This window comes from Enhydra lutris, unplaced genomic scaffold (genome assembly GCF_002288905.1).
Source record: "Enhydra lutris kenyoni isolate GAN:26980312 unplaced genomic scaffold, ASM228890v2 scaffoldscaffold20, whole genome shotgun sequence".
Classification (NCBI taxonomy): domain Eukaryota; kingdom Metazoa; phylum Chordata; class Mammalia; order Carnivora; family Mustelidae; genus Enhydra; species Enhydra lutris.
In genome coordinates, this window is record NW_019154104.1 from 18,292,312 (window position 1) to 18,309,212 (window position 16,901).

At 42.9% G+C, this 16,901-nt stretch overlaps 1 protein-coding gene across 2 annotated transcripts in view; it reads right to left on the reverse strand.

Annotated features, from left to right (window-relative positions):
- The window catches only part of LOC111148532 (tubulin tyrosine ligase like 5), a 250,286-nt gene that overhangs the window by 43,285 nt on the left and 190,100 nt on the right, over window positions 1–16,901 (reverse strand). For both annotated transcript variants that reach the window (XM_022505162.1, XM_022505163.1), the window contains one exon: window positions 14,235–14,430. In XM_022505162.1, coding sequence (XP_022360870.1) covers window positions 14,235–14,430 — 196 coding nt within the window. The remainder of the gene's footprint in view (window positions 1–14,234; window positions 14,431–16,901) is intronic.

The following is a 16,901-nucleotide window of genomic DNA, read 5'->3' on the forward strand; positions in this document are numbered from 1 at the left end:
TCAACACTTACTATGCCTACAAATCCAGATTTGGTCATCAGTGAGAGGCAGAGACTCAGGTCTAAGTGGAAAAATAGCAGGGCTTTGCAGTCCAGTATGCCTGGGCTCAGATGCAGGCTCTGTTACTTACAAACGGGGTGACCTTTTCAAGTTCCTGAACTTCTCTGACCCTTAGCTTCCCCATAGGCAATTAGAATTACTTTGCTGGACTACTGAGGATTAAATGAAGATCACATATGAAAATCCAGCCCAGGCATTTAATAAAGGATTCTTGAAATAGACCAAACACCAAGGTCCTACTAGACACTCAACAGATGCTCCATTCCTCCCCAAACCTCCACGTCAGCTTACTGAGGAACCAAAGGATGGGACGACATGCAAGGCTGCCTCTCTGTAATGATCTGGGAATGGCACTGCTTGTGCATCAGCAACATATCTTTCCAGTCTTACGATGATGCTCACTAGCTGTGAAAGCAAACTCTTAAAATGAAAACATGTGCTTAGGTTCCCCAGGTCATGTTTACTCACTTCTCTCTGGCGGGAATGATCTTTCCCTCTTCTGAATGCTTGTAACAATTGATTTGTATGCGTCCTATCACATTAGCACATTCTGCCTTGTGTTATGGCCACTGATGTTTGTATTTTTCTCTCCTTCCGGACAATGCACACTGGTGATGGCCAGACTGGTATCTGATTCATTTTTGTTTCACTCACAGTGCTTAGTAGAAGGCTTGTACATAAAAGGTGCTTAATAAACATTTACCCCATCAATGTAAATAAAAAAAAAAAAACTCATATAACCACTACTTATCTTTTTTTTTTTTTTTTTTTTTTTTTTTGCAACTACCAAATTCCTATAACAAGAAAACAGGCAAGTTTGCATTTACATAGAGATGTAATCTTGTACTAGGACCATTCTCTGGACTGTGAATAGGGCCCAGTGTATTATTTGTGTTCAACTTATACTTAGCCACAAAATATAAGTAAGCCCTTCTAGCGGATCCCAAACAAAAATAAATTCATCTTCCCAGATGTCAATTTTGTGGCAGCTCCTTAGACACTGATGTTCTGTGGTGAGAAGGTCAGTCTTCACCTCAAATAACAAAATAAAAGCAATTAGGATAATTTATTGCTTAGAAGACTGTCACCTGCACGGATACTAACACTTCTTTCCCTTTTCCTAATAATACTGCCCTTATTTTGTTCGGGCAATGGTGTGTGCCCAGCTAAAAAACTGTATTTCCCAACCTCTTCTGTACTTAGAAATAGCCATGTGACATAGTTCTGAGATATAAACAGAAATTTCCAGGTGCAGTTTCCAGGGCAGCTCTTTAAAGGGGGGGAAAGTGGTTAGTACACAACTTTTGCCCTTTACTGTTCTTCCTCCCACCCAGAACACGGGTATCTAGCTAGCATTGGGTGGAAGTTACTTCCTAAGGATTGCAGAGCATAAGGACGGGGAAAGCATGGGCTCCTGACAGTACCATAGAGGTCAAGAGAACCTAACTCTAGATTTCTGATTATATGGGGGGGGGGGGGTTTTAAAGATTTTATTTATTTGACAGACAGAGATCACAAGTAGGCAGAGCAGCAGGCAGAGAGAGAGGGGGAGAAGCAAGCTCCCCGCCGAGCAGAAAGCCCGATGTGGGGCTCGATCCTAGGACCCTGGGATCACAACCCGAGCCGAAAGCAGAGGCCCAACCCACTGAGCCACCCAGGCGCCCATGGGGGAAAAAAATCTTTAACTTGGCAAGCCATGGCAGGGAGAGGAGTCTGCTAGATGCAGTGAAAGGGAATCTCAATCTACCAGAATCACCCTTGTTTAAGCATTAATATAAATGTACTGCATCTCAAAAAAGCAGATACTCTTTCCAAACACAGCAAAAAAGCTTCTAGGTTCTCAGCTGCTGTTCAGTAACCATACTCTAATACACTGAATAGATAAGGACATGATCACAATTCCGTACCTTCCAAAATTCCAGAGAGTCGGTAATGTAGACGAGTTCCCAGGTATTTCACCAAAACCAAGGCTAAGTGTAATGAAATTAAGGCAGCTGAATTTGATAAGAAGAAGCCCAGGGAAGTACTAAGGCAATGTTAAGAGGCAGATATATAAATGAATTTATTTCGACTGTTGGCAAAAGTCAGCCTCTCCAGGCCTCTCACAGCATGTATCGGCCCCGATCCTACAATTCCATCAACGATAGATTATGTGAGTTGTTTTGCCCTGATATTCATTCATAAATGGACAGAAGAATTAGATCAAGTTCTCTCTATATAAATCCTAAAGAAAGGTGAGGGCTGGATACACAATACTAGCGCGCTGCGCTTGTGGGTTAACAACCGGGAAGGGGGCTACACTGTCATCAGTCAATGTCCTGGGAACGTGAGAGTTGTGTAAGCACTGGCCTCCACTCAAGACCTGGTCAACATATACAGGACTTTTGCTTCTTTATTGGGTGTGGGAAACAGCCGTGCTTCAGTAAGGAGACTCAGAGAAAACCACAGTTTGAGGGTTGGCTTGGCCCCAAGCCAAAGACTGGAAAGGCCCTCCTTCTCCCACAACAGAAGGGTACTCGTGGGTGGGAAGGAGGAATTTCTGATAGACAGAACACAGACTGCAACTTGGAAGGTTACGGGGGAGCAAGATCTGGGCTCTCTTACTAGAAAGATAATACTGTTCAGAGATTAAATTCTGGGAGGTTTTTTCTTTACTTTTTTTTTTTTTTTAATTCCTTCCAGAAAAACACTTCTTTTCGTCTTTGCTTGGGCTTCTTGGTGATGGAGCGGAGCTGGATAACTCTTTGTATTGAAATAACTCTAAATTCATTTCTTTCTTTTTTTTTTGAAAATTAAGGGAGATAAAGTAGGGAAATGTTGACCTTTACTTCAATGGGTTAACGTCTTTTTGTGCCCCTTTTACTTTGGTTCCAGAAAAGAAAACATTTTTATGCATTATTCTCCCCACTGAGATTTTTATCCTAACTTGGACAAAGTTCCCATTACATAGTACACAAAACTGCTTCTAGAATGTTGCTCTCTGGCAGCTCAAGTACTGGTTTTGGTATATCTTCCTGAGCATGTCCGATGCTAATCACTCACCTTACTACAACCAGCCAAGAGCGGTTCGATGCAAAGAACACATTGTGTCTTTTGTGCAGTCATATGATGCTGGGAAAGGCTTGGGGCCAAGGTGAGGGTAAGGGTAGCTGTTTCTATTTTAGCAAAAGCAAAACTTCCAAAAAGCCTTTGTCTCACATTGTATGGAGTTCTTGGCTGTCTTCCATTCACAGTGTTTGTCAGCTGGGACAAGACTGGAGTCTGAGCAAGAGAAACAAGAGTACAACCTCTGGGATGGGGCAGAAACCCAGAAGATGCTACTGTTCACACGGAGAGAGACTGATGACGTGAATACCTGAGACAGGGCTTTGAGTGGTCAAAGATACCAGAAGCTCTCTGGCATACCCCTTTATTTATAAAATTAATTAAGAGGCTCTGTCTCTTTTACCAACTAAGATTGAAGGCTCTTAGTAATTCAAATGATCTACTCTCCAGAATGCGAATACAGCTGCTTACCTGTAATGAAAAATTTATTCACCAACAAAAACCATTGTGTTTCAGGCAGTTCCTAAGTCAACTCTACTTGTACATTTGAGAAACAATGCCGGTCATTAAGAGATACTTAGATATGCTCCTGGGCCTCAGACTCTGTCATCTGATAAAACCGATGATTCCAGCAGTAGTCTCTGAGTTGGTTTTTCAACCAACCAGCATAGACAACTGAACTGATTTTGGGCCAGAAGTGTGTTATGACCAAAGAAGTCCAACCATGAGGCAACTGGCTAAGGCCAGAGTTCCAGCCCAAGACCAGAAAACCCAGTCAAATTGACTAGCCCTAAGATGTCACGTAGATGACCTTCCCTCACTAGCAGCCTATCATGGTATTAATCATCCTTTCTACTTTTTCTTCTCGTATCTCTCTGGCAATTGTGAACAAAGTAATTTGCATTTATCTTCAATTGTTCAAACATGTAAATATAAGCAAAAAAAAAAAAAGTAGCCAATTAATACTTTATGAAACTTGAACTTCTCCTAAAACGCTTTCCTTAATATCATTTTAAATAGCTTCTGCTTCTGGCACAGGGTAGGGGGTGGTAACTAAAACCCCAAAGGTGGAATCATAATGCTATGCACATTTAAGGTTAAAAGTAATACATAATAGGGGCACCTTGGTGGCTCAGTCAGTTAAGTGGCCAACTTTTGGTTTCGGCTCACTTCATGATCTCAGGGTCGTGAGAAAGCCCCGTGTCGGGCTCTGCACTAAGTGTGGAGTCTACTTAAGATTCTCTCTCTCTCCTTTCCCTCTGCTCCTCCCCCCACTGCTGACAGACACTCAAAAACAGAAACAAACAAACAAAAGGGAATACATAATAGAAGAGATAATCTGCACAACCATATTCACTGAAGCATTATTCACAACAGCTAAGATGTGGAAGCAATCTAAATGTTCATCGATAGACGAATGGATAAAGAAAATGTATATACATAAGATAGGATATCTTTCAGTCTTAAAAAAAGAAAGAAATCCTGTAATATGCTACAACATGGATGAACCTTCAGGACGCTATGCTAAGTGAAATAAGCTAGTCATGAAAAACACAAATACTAAGATTCCACTGATACGAGGCGTCTAAAGTAATCAAACTCATACAAATACAAATTAGAATGGTTGTTGTCAGGGGTTAGGGGGAGGGGGAAACACGGAGTTCAATGAATACAGAGTTTCAATCATGCAAGATGAAAATGTTTTATTGGGGCTCCTGGGTGGCTTGGTGGGTTAAGCAACTGCTTTTGGCTCAGGTATTGATCCCAGGATCCTGGGTTCGAGCCCCACATTGGGCTCGCAGCTTAGCATGGAGCCTGCTTCTCCCTCTCCCTCTGCCCCTCTCCCCTGCTTGTGTGCTCTCTCTCTCTCTCACTCTCAAATAAATAAAATCTTTTTTTTTTTTAAGACTATTTATTGAGAGCAAGAGAGAGAATGAGAGCGAGTGAGCATGAGAGGGGGAAGGTCAGAGGAAGAAACAGACCCCCTGCTGAGCAGGACGCCCGATGCGGGACTCGATCCCAGGACTCCAGGATCACAACCTGAGCTGAAGGCAGTTGCTCAACCAACTGAGCCAACCAGGGGCCCCAAAATCTTAAAAAACAAAAAACCCAAAAGACAAAACAAAACAAAAAAAAAACACGTTTTATTGATCTGTTACACAACAATGTTCATAGTCAACAATCCTGTACCATACCCTTAATTATTAAGAGGGTAAATTTGTGCTATGTGTAAGAGCTATGCATTTTTTAAAAAAAGATTTTATTTATTTATTTGACAGAGAGAACATGAGCAGAAGGAGGGGCAGAGGGAGAGGGAGAGGGAGAAGCAGACTCCCTGCTGAGCAGGGAGCCAGCCTTGGGGCTCCATTCCAGAATCCTGTGATCATGACCTGAGCCAAAGGCAGACGCTTAACAGACTGAGCCACCCAGGTGCCCCAAGACCTACGAATTTTTATTGAGCTCTCACCATGGGTCAACATGCCCTTAAGCACTTTACATGCTATTATCTCATTTAATCCTCCCAAGCATTGAGGTGGGTCCCATCATCATCTTTATACAAAGGAAGCAACCATGGCACAAAAAAGTTCCATAATTTGTCCATGATGGCACAGCTACTAAGTAGTAAAGTAGGACCCATGCCCACGAAGAATCTGATTTCAGAGTCCCATTACACAACACAGCCTTCCTCATTTATGTTATGCTGACTCTCTTTAAATGCAAATCCACTGAAATCATATTTCCCTTCCAAAGCAGATCTAGAGCAAACCTAGCAATGTGTCCAATTTTCATCAGCTGCATTTAAAAGACCCAGATTTCGCTAGCTTTACTCCAAGAAGGAAAGCTTGAAAAAAATCTGCCTATATGCAAAGTTTTGTTACTAATTTTAAAAGTTAAAGTACGCATGCATGTATGTATGTCTATAAATAAAGATAACCTCAAAAAGATAACCCCAGCAATGGGGGCGCCTGGGTGGCTCAGTGGGTTAAGCCTCTGCCTTTGGCTCAGGTCATGATCTCAGAGTCCTGGGATCAAGCCCCGCATCAGGCTCTCTACTCTGCAGGGAGCCTGCTTCCCCCCCTTTCTCTGCCTGCCTCTTTGCCTACTTGTGATCTCTCTTTCTCTGTCAAATAAATAAATACTATCTTTAAAAAAAAAAAAAAAAGATCAGCAATGACCCCAGACTCAGAGTTGAATTGGTTAAAAAAGATAATTCAGAGCATCGTTTTCCATTGTCTCGTATCTTTTATTAGTTAGTAGTTTTAGGGAATTATTTCTCCATCAGGGTCCTTGTTCTCCTCATGATGTGTCTGTGTCTTACGTCTCCTGATGAGTAAAATGAAATAATCAGACAAAGCAACCTCTAGGTTCCCTCACAACTTTAAATTCAGAATTTATAAGTGTCTAACTGGTCTCTGCCTTTTGATGTATGGTTTGTCTTATTTGGCTCAGAATCTCAAATGGGTGACCTACTGTGTATCTTTTTTTTTTTTTTAAGATTTTATTTATTTGACAGACAGAAGTAGGCAGAGAGGCAGGCAGAGAGAGAGAGAGAGAGAGAGAGAGAGAGAGGAGGAAGCAGGCTCCCTGCTGAGCAGAGAGCCTGATGCGGGGCTCGATCCCAGGACCGATCCCAGGACCCTGGGATCATGACCTGAGCCAAAGGCAGAGGCTTTAACCCACTGAGCCACCCAGGCGCCCCCTACTGCGTATCTTTGCACAGACCCGGCTGTCGTCCATTTGCTATGCTTCTTTCTGGGGCTGTGTCTACTTCAGATGAACGCAATTCTTTATATTCAAGGAGGAGGTCTTTCATTATCTCACAGTTATGGTTTCAAGTCCTTCCTATGCCCACAGACGGAGAAAAACAAACCACAGGTCACAGAGTGAGGGCAGGGAAGGAAACTGGTTGCCAGGCAGCAGTAGCAAAACCACATGTTAAGGCCATACAACAAACAAGGTTGAGCCCACGCGGCTGGTAGGTGAACAGTTGCCTTTTAACATACCCACAACCAAGCAGAGTTTTATACTTTGATTCATTACGTTGATCCTTTCTTTCGTATTTGCATGTATGGGTCTGTAGCAGCAGCGGCATCAATAAATTTGGAATGCTTTATCTGACTGAGGATAAATGTGTAAAACAAAAAACAAATGAATAGTCCCTTCTCTCAAGAGGGAGGGTGGTAGAGTGGAAAGGGGCTTCGGAAGCTCTCTGACCGGGTCTGAATATTATCTCTGTAATTAGCTAGTTATGCAACCTTGTGTAAGTTACTTAAACTCTTTGAGTTCCCTCATCGGTGGGATGGAGATAGTGTTATATCCAGCACACAGGTGGCACTCCCTCTGTGTCCATTTCCCTTCCCCTCACCTCCCCCCAACCAAGATTCCAGAGGGGCACTTTCCAGTGGCAGCTTAGAAAGCAACCTGGCGGGGCCCCTGGATGGTTGAGGGGGTAAAGCCTCTGCTTTTGGCTTGGGTCGTGATCCCAGGGTCCTGGGACTGGCCCCGAGTCAGGCTCCCTGCCGAGTGGGGAGCCTGCTTCCCTCTCTCTCTCTCTGCCTGCCTCTCTATCTACTTGTGATCTCTGTCAAATAAATAAATAAAATCTTTAAAAAAAAAAAAAAGAAAGCAACCTGGCAGTCATCAGGGGACTTCTATTACTAGTCATGATGAATCAGCATAACAAACTGGTATCTCTATTATAACAACATATTAAGAATCAGATTTATATGGAATTGAAAAAGCAAGAATAGTAATCATGCAAAATTATCACCTAGGGTAGTCCCATTTGCAGACACTGGTCATGTTTCCCAGTAGTCTTCTCAAATATGCCATCATAGAAATAAAATTCAAATACCATGACCCGCAACAGTAACAGGGTAGAAAGGACAATGTGATAATTGAAGAGATAACGCCTATGTTATTAATAACAACCCCCACAAGTGTTTCAAATCTTCAAACTTCTAGAACTTATTTCAGTATACTGCATGACTCAGTAGACCCTAACCATATTACTATATAATAAAAACACAAAAGAGGGTAGACAGTGGATGTTTCCAAGAGTTCTAAAGGAATACTTTCTTAAGACTTTTTTTTTTTTTAAGAATTTGAGATACCTGGGAGAATATCTAGACCTGGGTTTACGTATGTTCAGCAGACCTTCTCTTTTATGACAGTGTATATGATGGATGAATGCTAGCAGACTAGTCAGGATACTTGCAGAGGACTTTTCAAATACAGTTTTATAGGTGTCCGTAAGTACACTTGTGAATGTAAGAACTGCAACTTAAAATTTATGTAATCATATACATAGATTAATACATACATATGTGTGTGTATGTGTGTGTGTATAAAATATACACGAACGCTTCCATATGTCATCAGGGTGGTAGCACACAGCGTGACAGTCTAGAGGCTAGAGGCTCTGTCTGCAGGCATACTTGGGGTAAAAGACCTGGTTTTTTATTTATTGCTTACATGACCCTGAGAAAGTCACCTTAAGTGATGATCTGTTTTTTTGTCTGTAAAATGGGGCTACGAAGAGGATTCAACGTGATGATGCGGGTGAAAGTCCCAGTCCAGTGCCTGACCCGTGGTAACACCCTGAGAAATGCAATCCTCACGACACGTACCGATACACATTATCCTGTCCTTAGCAGACATCAGCAAACTGAGGACCAGAGAAGTCTGAACAGCCTGTCCCATGCATGGGCTGGACAGAAGCAAGATTTAAATGCCAGATTATCTGACTCTAAAGCCTGTCCAGGGGGCCCATTTCCCGAACACCTAAATGTAGTTTTACATGTATCATTTCACATGTTTTCAACGTATTTTTATTAGGTGAGAAGAACAGAGTTTGGCTTGGCAAAAATCTACTAAATCAAACGGTTCTACGAAAATCAATCAATCATCATCATCATCTAGAAACTGAGTGTTGTATGAGTTCCTGATAAAAGTCAAAGGAAAACCAAAACGCAACAAAACACCCAACACAAAACAAACCGGCACTAGGTTATGACATGCTCCAGGAACTTAAGCACACGCACACAAGTTCTTCCTCCTGAATAGCTCCAGTCCCATCCTCCTCCTGGACACTCTGTTAGACGGATGGAGAAAGACTCCCCCCGCACAGTCAGCCTGTTTGCTTGCTCTCTTTGTGCCATGCTGAGGAGCCAGCGTGTTATTGCTGGCTGCCTGGAAAAGCCCGGGTGCCTGCTGAATTTCTTTCTTTCCCCTCCCCCACAAAACAAACACACAGCAGCTGAAGGCTTGGAGAAACAGTATTCACTCCTGTAGGGGGGCAGAATTTTTCTAGACACATGCAATGGACTTTTAGGAGCAGTATAACAAGACTTGGCTGGGCTTATATGGGAATCCTTTCCACACCTGTGGGGTTGTGCATGGACACACTTGCCATTAGCCAAAAGCTCATTACAAATGGCACTCAAGACGCTCGCATGCTGAAAGACCCTTTGGTGTGAACCCAGAGCCCCCCAGCTCCCACACTTGTTCCAGGAACATGAGTTTCTGTTGGCCCTTACTGATCTGGTCAGTCCGGCAAGAGAGAGCACGGTGGGCAGGGGGACGTAAAAGCCAGATGGGGTGGAAGGATGAAAGGAGTTCGGGATGCAGTTTTCTCCTACCCCGAGTTACCTCACTAGGTACAAAATGAAGTCTACTAAAAACTGAACTGCTCTGGCTAGAGAGTGGAACCAGTGAAAAACGAAGATTTTTAAATATTTAAGACCCCCTCTTTCTCCTGTCTGTTGTTAAAAGAAACTTCAGCGATTCTGCCTTGGCCATCAAAATGTCCTCAATTTTTCTGCTTTTGGGGCTTTTTTTTCAGTCTGGATGAGGCAGAGAAGAGAGTGGGAGGGAAGGAGAGGGGGGCTGGGAGCAGAAGTTTAACAAAGGATCGCTTTAACAGAAACTACTGAGTAATCGCTCTGTCCTGGGCCAAGAATAACATCAGCTCAATGTCAGCAATTAGAATCAGGTCAGCTGGGCCTCACAGCCGGTGCGGACCTCCTCACAGCCCCCCAGCATGAGGGCTACTCATGCTGATGTCACCAGCAGTCGCTGCTGCCCGAGATAGTCCCCTGACGCAGCTGAAAGAAAAGTGTTCTAGCCTTCTTCAGCGGCAGGAAGCCGGAATGAGAAGGAAGGGGGTTAGCAATGAGTGTAAACCAGAGAGAAGACACACACCCGCATAGATCAACACATAACGGATTCATTTCACCACCCCGAGCCAACTTCTGTCACGTCTCCAACCACCCTGACAGTCCCGTGACATGAATGAATATATATGTGAAGCACCGGGAACAGGGCTGGGGCCACAGTGCTTACTGAGTGTTGGCTATCACTATTAAAAACAAAGAGGGAGGAATCTGTCCCCTTACTTATCTTCTAGCCACCATAAAACTTGCAGCCGGAACAGTGATCGCTGAGCAAAACGTACCCTGATAAGAAAAATGTACACGACGGTTCTCGAGTCTGGAAAACTTATTTATAAGGAGACTGTGGCAGATGGAGTGAACAAGATGGAAACAAAGTTCCTATAAAACAATGAGTGTCTGAAATTTTATAAGGGCAACACTAAGTTTTAACATTTTCGGTCACCCTGCCAAAGGACAGAAAACAAGTCACTGAAGAGGAGATGTTTGTAATCGCTTTCTCTGTAGCTCAATGGTTCTCCAAGTGTGGTCCCTCAAAGACAAACATTGGCATTACCTGGGGAAATGGTTAGAACTGGAAATAATTGAGCCTCATTCCCAAACTTACTGAATCAGAAATGGGGTGGGGTTAGCGATCGGTGTTTTAACAGGCCCTCCAAGTGGTTCTGTTGCTCATAATCAGGGGTCCACAAACTAGGGCTTGTTAGACAAATCTGGCTTGTTGCCTGTTTTTAATAAATAAATTTTCACGGGAGAATAGCCACACTCATTCATTTCCATACTGTCTATGGCTGTTTCCATTCTACCGTGGCAAAGCTGAGTAGTGGCCACAGAGACTCTATGGACTACGAAGCCTTAAGTATTTACTATCTGGCCATTTACAAAAAAAAGTTTACTGACCCCTGTCTGACTTAGGATGATTTCTTCTTTAAAACTGCTGGTTTTACTCATCAGTGTGTAAAAGTGCATGGTTTCCATTTTGCCTTACTTTGTTTATCCTGCTGTCAAATGGACCAGATCACATCTATTTCCTTGCTCCTCAGTCCCTGGAAATCCTGCCCATGGCTCTCGGTGACTTCCTCTCCGATGCCCATGTTACAGTTCCAGTCTCACTCTCTCTCTTTTTTTTTTAAGATTTTATATATTTATTTGACAGAGAGAAACACAGCGAGAGAGGAACACAAGCAGGTAGACGGGAGAGGGAGAAGCAGGCTTCCTGCCGAGCAAGAAGCCCGAAGCGGGGCTCGATCCCAGGACCTCAGGATCATGACCTGAGCCGAAGGCAGATGCTTAACGACTGAGCCACCCTGGTGCCCCTAGTTGAAGTGGATTCAGTGCATGACACTTTCTCAGTTTATGAGTGCAACGCCAGACATAGATGAAGATCAAACCTTACGCGGCATGAATGGTTAGAGATGTCTATTTCCGAACACATCCCGAATCAGAGTTTCCCTTCTTGAAATCAATACCTTTAATAAGCTGGCTACCTAAGTGCAGAAAGGGATGGAGAACTTCCTCTATGTGTAATGCAAGAAAGGTTGCATGATGTTTCCCAAAAATATTTTTAGGGAATCACTATGAAAGCCACAGTCCATGCATAAAATCAATATAATTCGATACGCTATAGTACAATAGAACAGAAAGCCCCCTTTAATGACCCGATCCACAGGTATCTCTTACGGCTGAATGTTAAGTAAATTAGATTCCAATTCTACCCTCAAACAGACAATTAACCAAATTGTTACTTATATCAATGGCAATGGATACTTCAGAAGAATGAATCCAAAACATAAGGAGTTCATCAGAGAAACCACCTCTATTAACCCAAGGGCAGAAACACAGAGAATGCAAAGCAGGCTTCCATCAACTATGTGGTGATAATTATAATGGTTGAGTCTAGCACAGCCATAAGGTAGGCTAGAAAAAGAGGCTTAAAATCTAGGGGACATTTAATATCTTATTTGCTATTTTCTTAGTTATAAACTCTTCAAGCTACGAATTTAGTTTCTTTAGCTCTCCCATAGTCCCAGAACCTCACCCTGACTCGTTTTTACCTAAATCGGCTATGGGTTAGAAGAACAGAGGGAAGAAACAAATGATGTTATAAACATATATAAAATTATGATGAATGCTTTTCTGTTCCCTCTCCAGGAGACACGAGATAACTCCCTTCTTGGGAGTTCTAACTCCTCCCTAAGACAGATACTCTGACAGATTCTAAAAAACATGTTTTCCATATACTTCATAGTTCAGTGAAACTAAACCAGTATAATCCTCACTGGAAAAAAAAAATCCACACAAGAAGAGCAGTACTCTGAATTTTCAAAGGAATGTGAGTCACTGGAAGTTAATCAAAAGAATGAGAAGGGCTTTTACATGAAGCAGTTTCTAAAAGTGGAAATCAGTAAAATGGTCTCTCTTTCCCCCAAGCTTCAATGCCCCACAATCACTTTAAAAATCATCACCATTTCAAGGTATGGAAGCATGAAAAGGGCCCGACTGTCTAGAATCATTAGATCATCGATTATGCTCACGTAAGGGAAATGAGGCTGTTTCTGAGACCTCTGCAGTCCAGGATCTGATTAAGCTGGCATTCTCAAGTACCCTGCATGATGAGAAGTTCAGAAGTTCACAAGGTTTAAGAAATTAAATAGATTTTAAAAAATCTAAGATAACATTTAAATCTACAATTCTGAAATGTAAACTGCCTATCCGAAGGACTTTCTAAAGGAGGATGGAGGGCAGTGTGGTGATCAAAATGAGATGCTACATTCCATGCTTCCCAGGTAAGGAGTCTGGATTTTCCTCCAGCAAAAATGACCTACCGAACTACTTCACAACTACTGACATTTGCAATTGCTCATAAATTACACTGAGTTAATATAATATAGAGAGTACACCAGCATAGAAAGAGATGAGCACGTAGTGAATGAAATAAAAATAATAAAATGTCTGGGTCTGGACAACAGGTAGAAAGGTTAAGTAGACACAGACAGCATAATGGCAATTGCTTTATTTAGAGGAGAAGAAAAAACTTTGGGAAATGCTGCCTTAGCTCTTGCATGAATATTAATTTTGCACAAACTAATGCACACTACGTACTACATGTTTATAAGAGCAAATAGTAAGAAATCAAACGGATATATTTCTTCAAATAACCAGCTAAAAGGGCAGCTCATAGAATCAGCACTGATTTAGCCTAAAACAAGATGTAGAACGTAGTAACTGATTCTAATGATAACCCTGAAATCATCAAGAAAAAGTTAATGCTATAAGGGCTGAATTTTTGTGAAGTCATACTTTCCCTGTAATTTGGGCCCCACTGACACACTAGTACCATGCACTTACACAGCTCCCTCGTGCATACCCTCAGGAGTTTCTGTCACTGTAGCGACAATGAAGAGGAAACCAATGTTTCACAAGTTTTGTGTACTGTCAAACCGGAAGACCAAAAGCCAAACTTATGTCCATTTCCTATGAGAAGAACTTGAAACATTATTTATATCTTGAAAATTCTGATAGGTCATGAAGGATTAACGTGTGCTTATGTGAACCAAGTGTGTAATGATAGGGGAGTAGTACATTTAGAAAAAAAAATTGCTTCAAAGGCTAACTCTTAGGTAGATGGAAAGTAGATCCTCTGGGAGCTTACTGAATTATCACCATGCAACAGAGAGGGGAAACGCTCAAGAGATTTCTAAAGAAAAAATATTCAAAGGAACGAAAACGTCAAAACTGGATCAGTGTTACATCCCAGCGAAGCCAACATCATGGCTTCAGAACATTTCTTCCGTTAGAGGAGACTCTCCGTGAGTTGTCCGAGCCATGGTGGTGTTGGTAAACCCTGGGGAAAGTGTTCCTACCTTTCCCACGGATCTTACTCCACCCCTGCACACCCACCCCCGACCCCTCTTAGAAGGACGATACCAGCATATGGAAAAGCCGTATCTGAATCACCTGGTGCCGGGCTCGACTCTGGTCCAGAAGCTGCTGGGACTGAAGTTTCTGTTGTTCAAGCTGCTGCAGGGCAAAGTGGAGTTGGTAGCTGCCGGCTGTGGGGTGGTACTTGTGCTGCGGGACCACCCCTGTAGCCTTGCTATACGCGTTGTTTTCTACCTCTCCCTCCCAGGCAAAGCCACCTGTCTGAAGGCTCCTGGAGAGAAAAGAAAGCAGATTTCTTAAGAGAGGTTGTAGGAACAACGTAACGGAAAAGAGAAGTATCACAGGTGTTTTTTTTCCCTGTGTAGAGCCAGGCACAGTGCGGGATTACAAATCTACTTGTGTGATAAATGATCTGAACTGTAGCTCCATGAAAACAAAGTCAGGGTCAGCTCTGCTCTCTGTTCTAGTCGTAGCACTTATCCCAAGGCCTGGCACATGCTCCGTGTACAGTATCTGGTGAAGGTTAAATAACGTACCCAGTGAAGGTTAAATAATGAAAATAGTCCCTTCAGTCCCCCTGTGATGGCCACAGGGCTTCCGAGAGGAGCCGAGAGCTTCCGGTGCAGGATGGCAAGCTAAATGTCAGGTAGGGACAGGGGCGCAGTCATCTTCTCTAAAATCAACTTCAAATATATAGGGGTGAATTATACAGAATTCATGGTTTTTCTTAACCACCCATTAGTGAGCTCATGCATCCCTCACGGGATAAAATAACTGGTCTGAGAAGATTCTTTTTTCATTATTCTAAATTTACCTCAATGGAGTCCCCAGCCAAGCTGAGGTTTAGCCTGTGCGTCTGAAGAAGATGAAGGGCTGGTGGCCTTTGGGACTGTTCAGTACCCATGCTAGGCTCTTTATTATATACTCTGACTTTCTTTGTTGCCCAGATTCCAAAGTTTTAGATTCTGGTGACCATGTCTGTGTATATCCCAGCTTAAGTCTTCATAACTACAGGCCTACACTTGCCCTCTCAGTCTGTTTCTTCCAAGCAGAAAAGTCCCCATTTATACCACTCCATACCCATTAGGATGGCGACTGTTAAAAACAAAACAAATGGAAAAAAAACAAATGCTGGCCAGTGTGAGGAAACACCGGAACTCCTGTGCATTGCTGGTGGGCACGTGAAACGGTGTAGCTCCTGTAGAAAACATGCCGGCAGTTCCTCAGAAAGCAAAACACAGGACTGCCAAGTGATCCAGCAATCCCTCCCCGCCACCCGCCAGGTACATACCCCAAAGAGGGGCCTCAGACACTTGTACACCAATGTTCACAGCAGCATTATTCCCAACAGCCAAAAGGTGAACACATCAACAGGTGAATGGATAAACAAAATGTGATCTATACATACAATGAAATATTACCCTTAAAAAAGAAAGAAATATTGACATGTTACAACAGGGATGAACCCTGGGGACATCATACTACATGAAATAAGTCTATCACTAAAGGACCAATGTTGCATGATTTCACTTTTGTCAGGTCCCTAGGAGAGTTAAGTTCATAGAAACAGAATGTAGAATGGTGGTTGCTGGAGCTGGGGAGATAGGAGAATTGTGAGTTACTGTTTAGTGGGTACTGAGTTTTTAATTTGGGATGACAAGAAAGTTCTGGAATGGATGGTGGTGATGCCTGCACGAACCGTGAATGTACTATATGCCACTGAATTATACACTTAGAAATGGTAAATTTTAGGTTGTATGTATTTCCTCACTGTTTTTAAAAAAAAGGTCCCCATTAATTTTTAGAACAGTCTTACCTGGCAGCCCTTTTCTTTCATTTTTGGTTCTCCTCTGGACCTTCTTCAACAAACCTGTGCTTTGTTTTGTTTCCTTTTTGAAGTACATTGATCAGGAAATTGTACACAGAAAAAACAAGAAGAACTTCCTAGTCAGCAATCTTGCCCCATCGGGGCTTAAAGAAAGGAAATAGTGCCGAACTGAAGAGAAGTAGTCATAGTGATTTAAATCATCCTGCCGTCATTTCCTCTGCAAATTTCCTTTGGCATTAGGGGCCATTTCAATGGTAGAGAGGCAGCAACACTGGGATTATGTTGACTTTCCTGAGGCCTGACCTATAGGCCACCTAGTTCTTTACAGCCTGATCCCTAATGACCCCAACAGGGCCCTGGGGAAAGGACCAAGGTGGAATGTCTGCTGAGTCCAGGAGCCCAGGCTTCTCTCTCGTCCATGTCCTCCCACATTACTTCATCAGTTCAGGGGTCTGCTTCGGTTTCTCTGACTCTCTTGAAGGGATTTCCAAATACCCAGCTAAGGGAAAGTCTATGTAATGTATTCTGAAGTCCACGGACGAAGGGTTTACTCCTCACACACTCTCACCTCTGACAGGTCACCTCCTCCCACAGTTCGGCTCCCCTAGTTCAGTGGCACAATTACACGCTTTCGGCTAATCTTCTCGGAGAACACTACCAAACAGCTCAGAGCTTCTTTATGAATTTTTCTGAGTACGACATCTGATCTTCAAGGATCCCTCAGTGCAGGCTGTTCTGTAGTTGAAAAGACAGGATCCTTCCCAAGGGATTTCCAGAGATACAGAGCCGTGTGGCGACCAGTGACTGAACAGAAGTAAGTACCTAAATACGCAAGTGAAATGTTCCCATTTATTCCACAAAGTGCTGAGTGGGAGTCTTACAGGAGTTACAGGGGGAGGAAAGGAGGAGCCAGA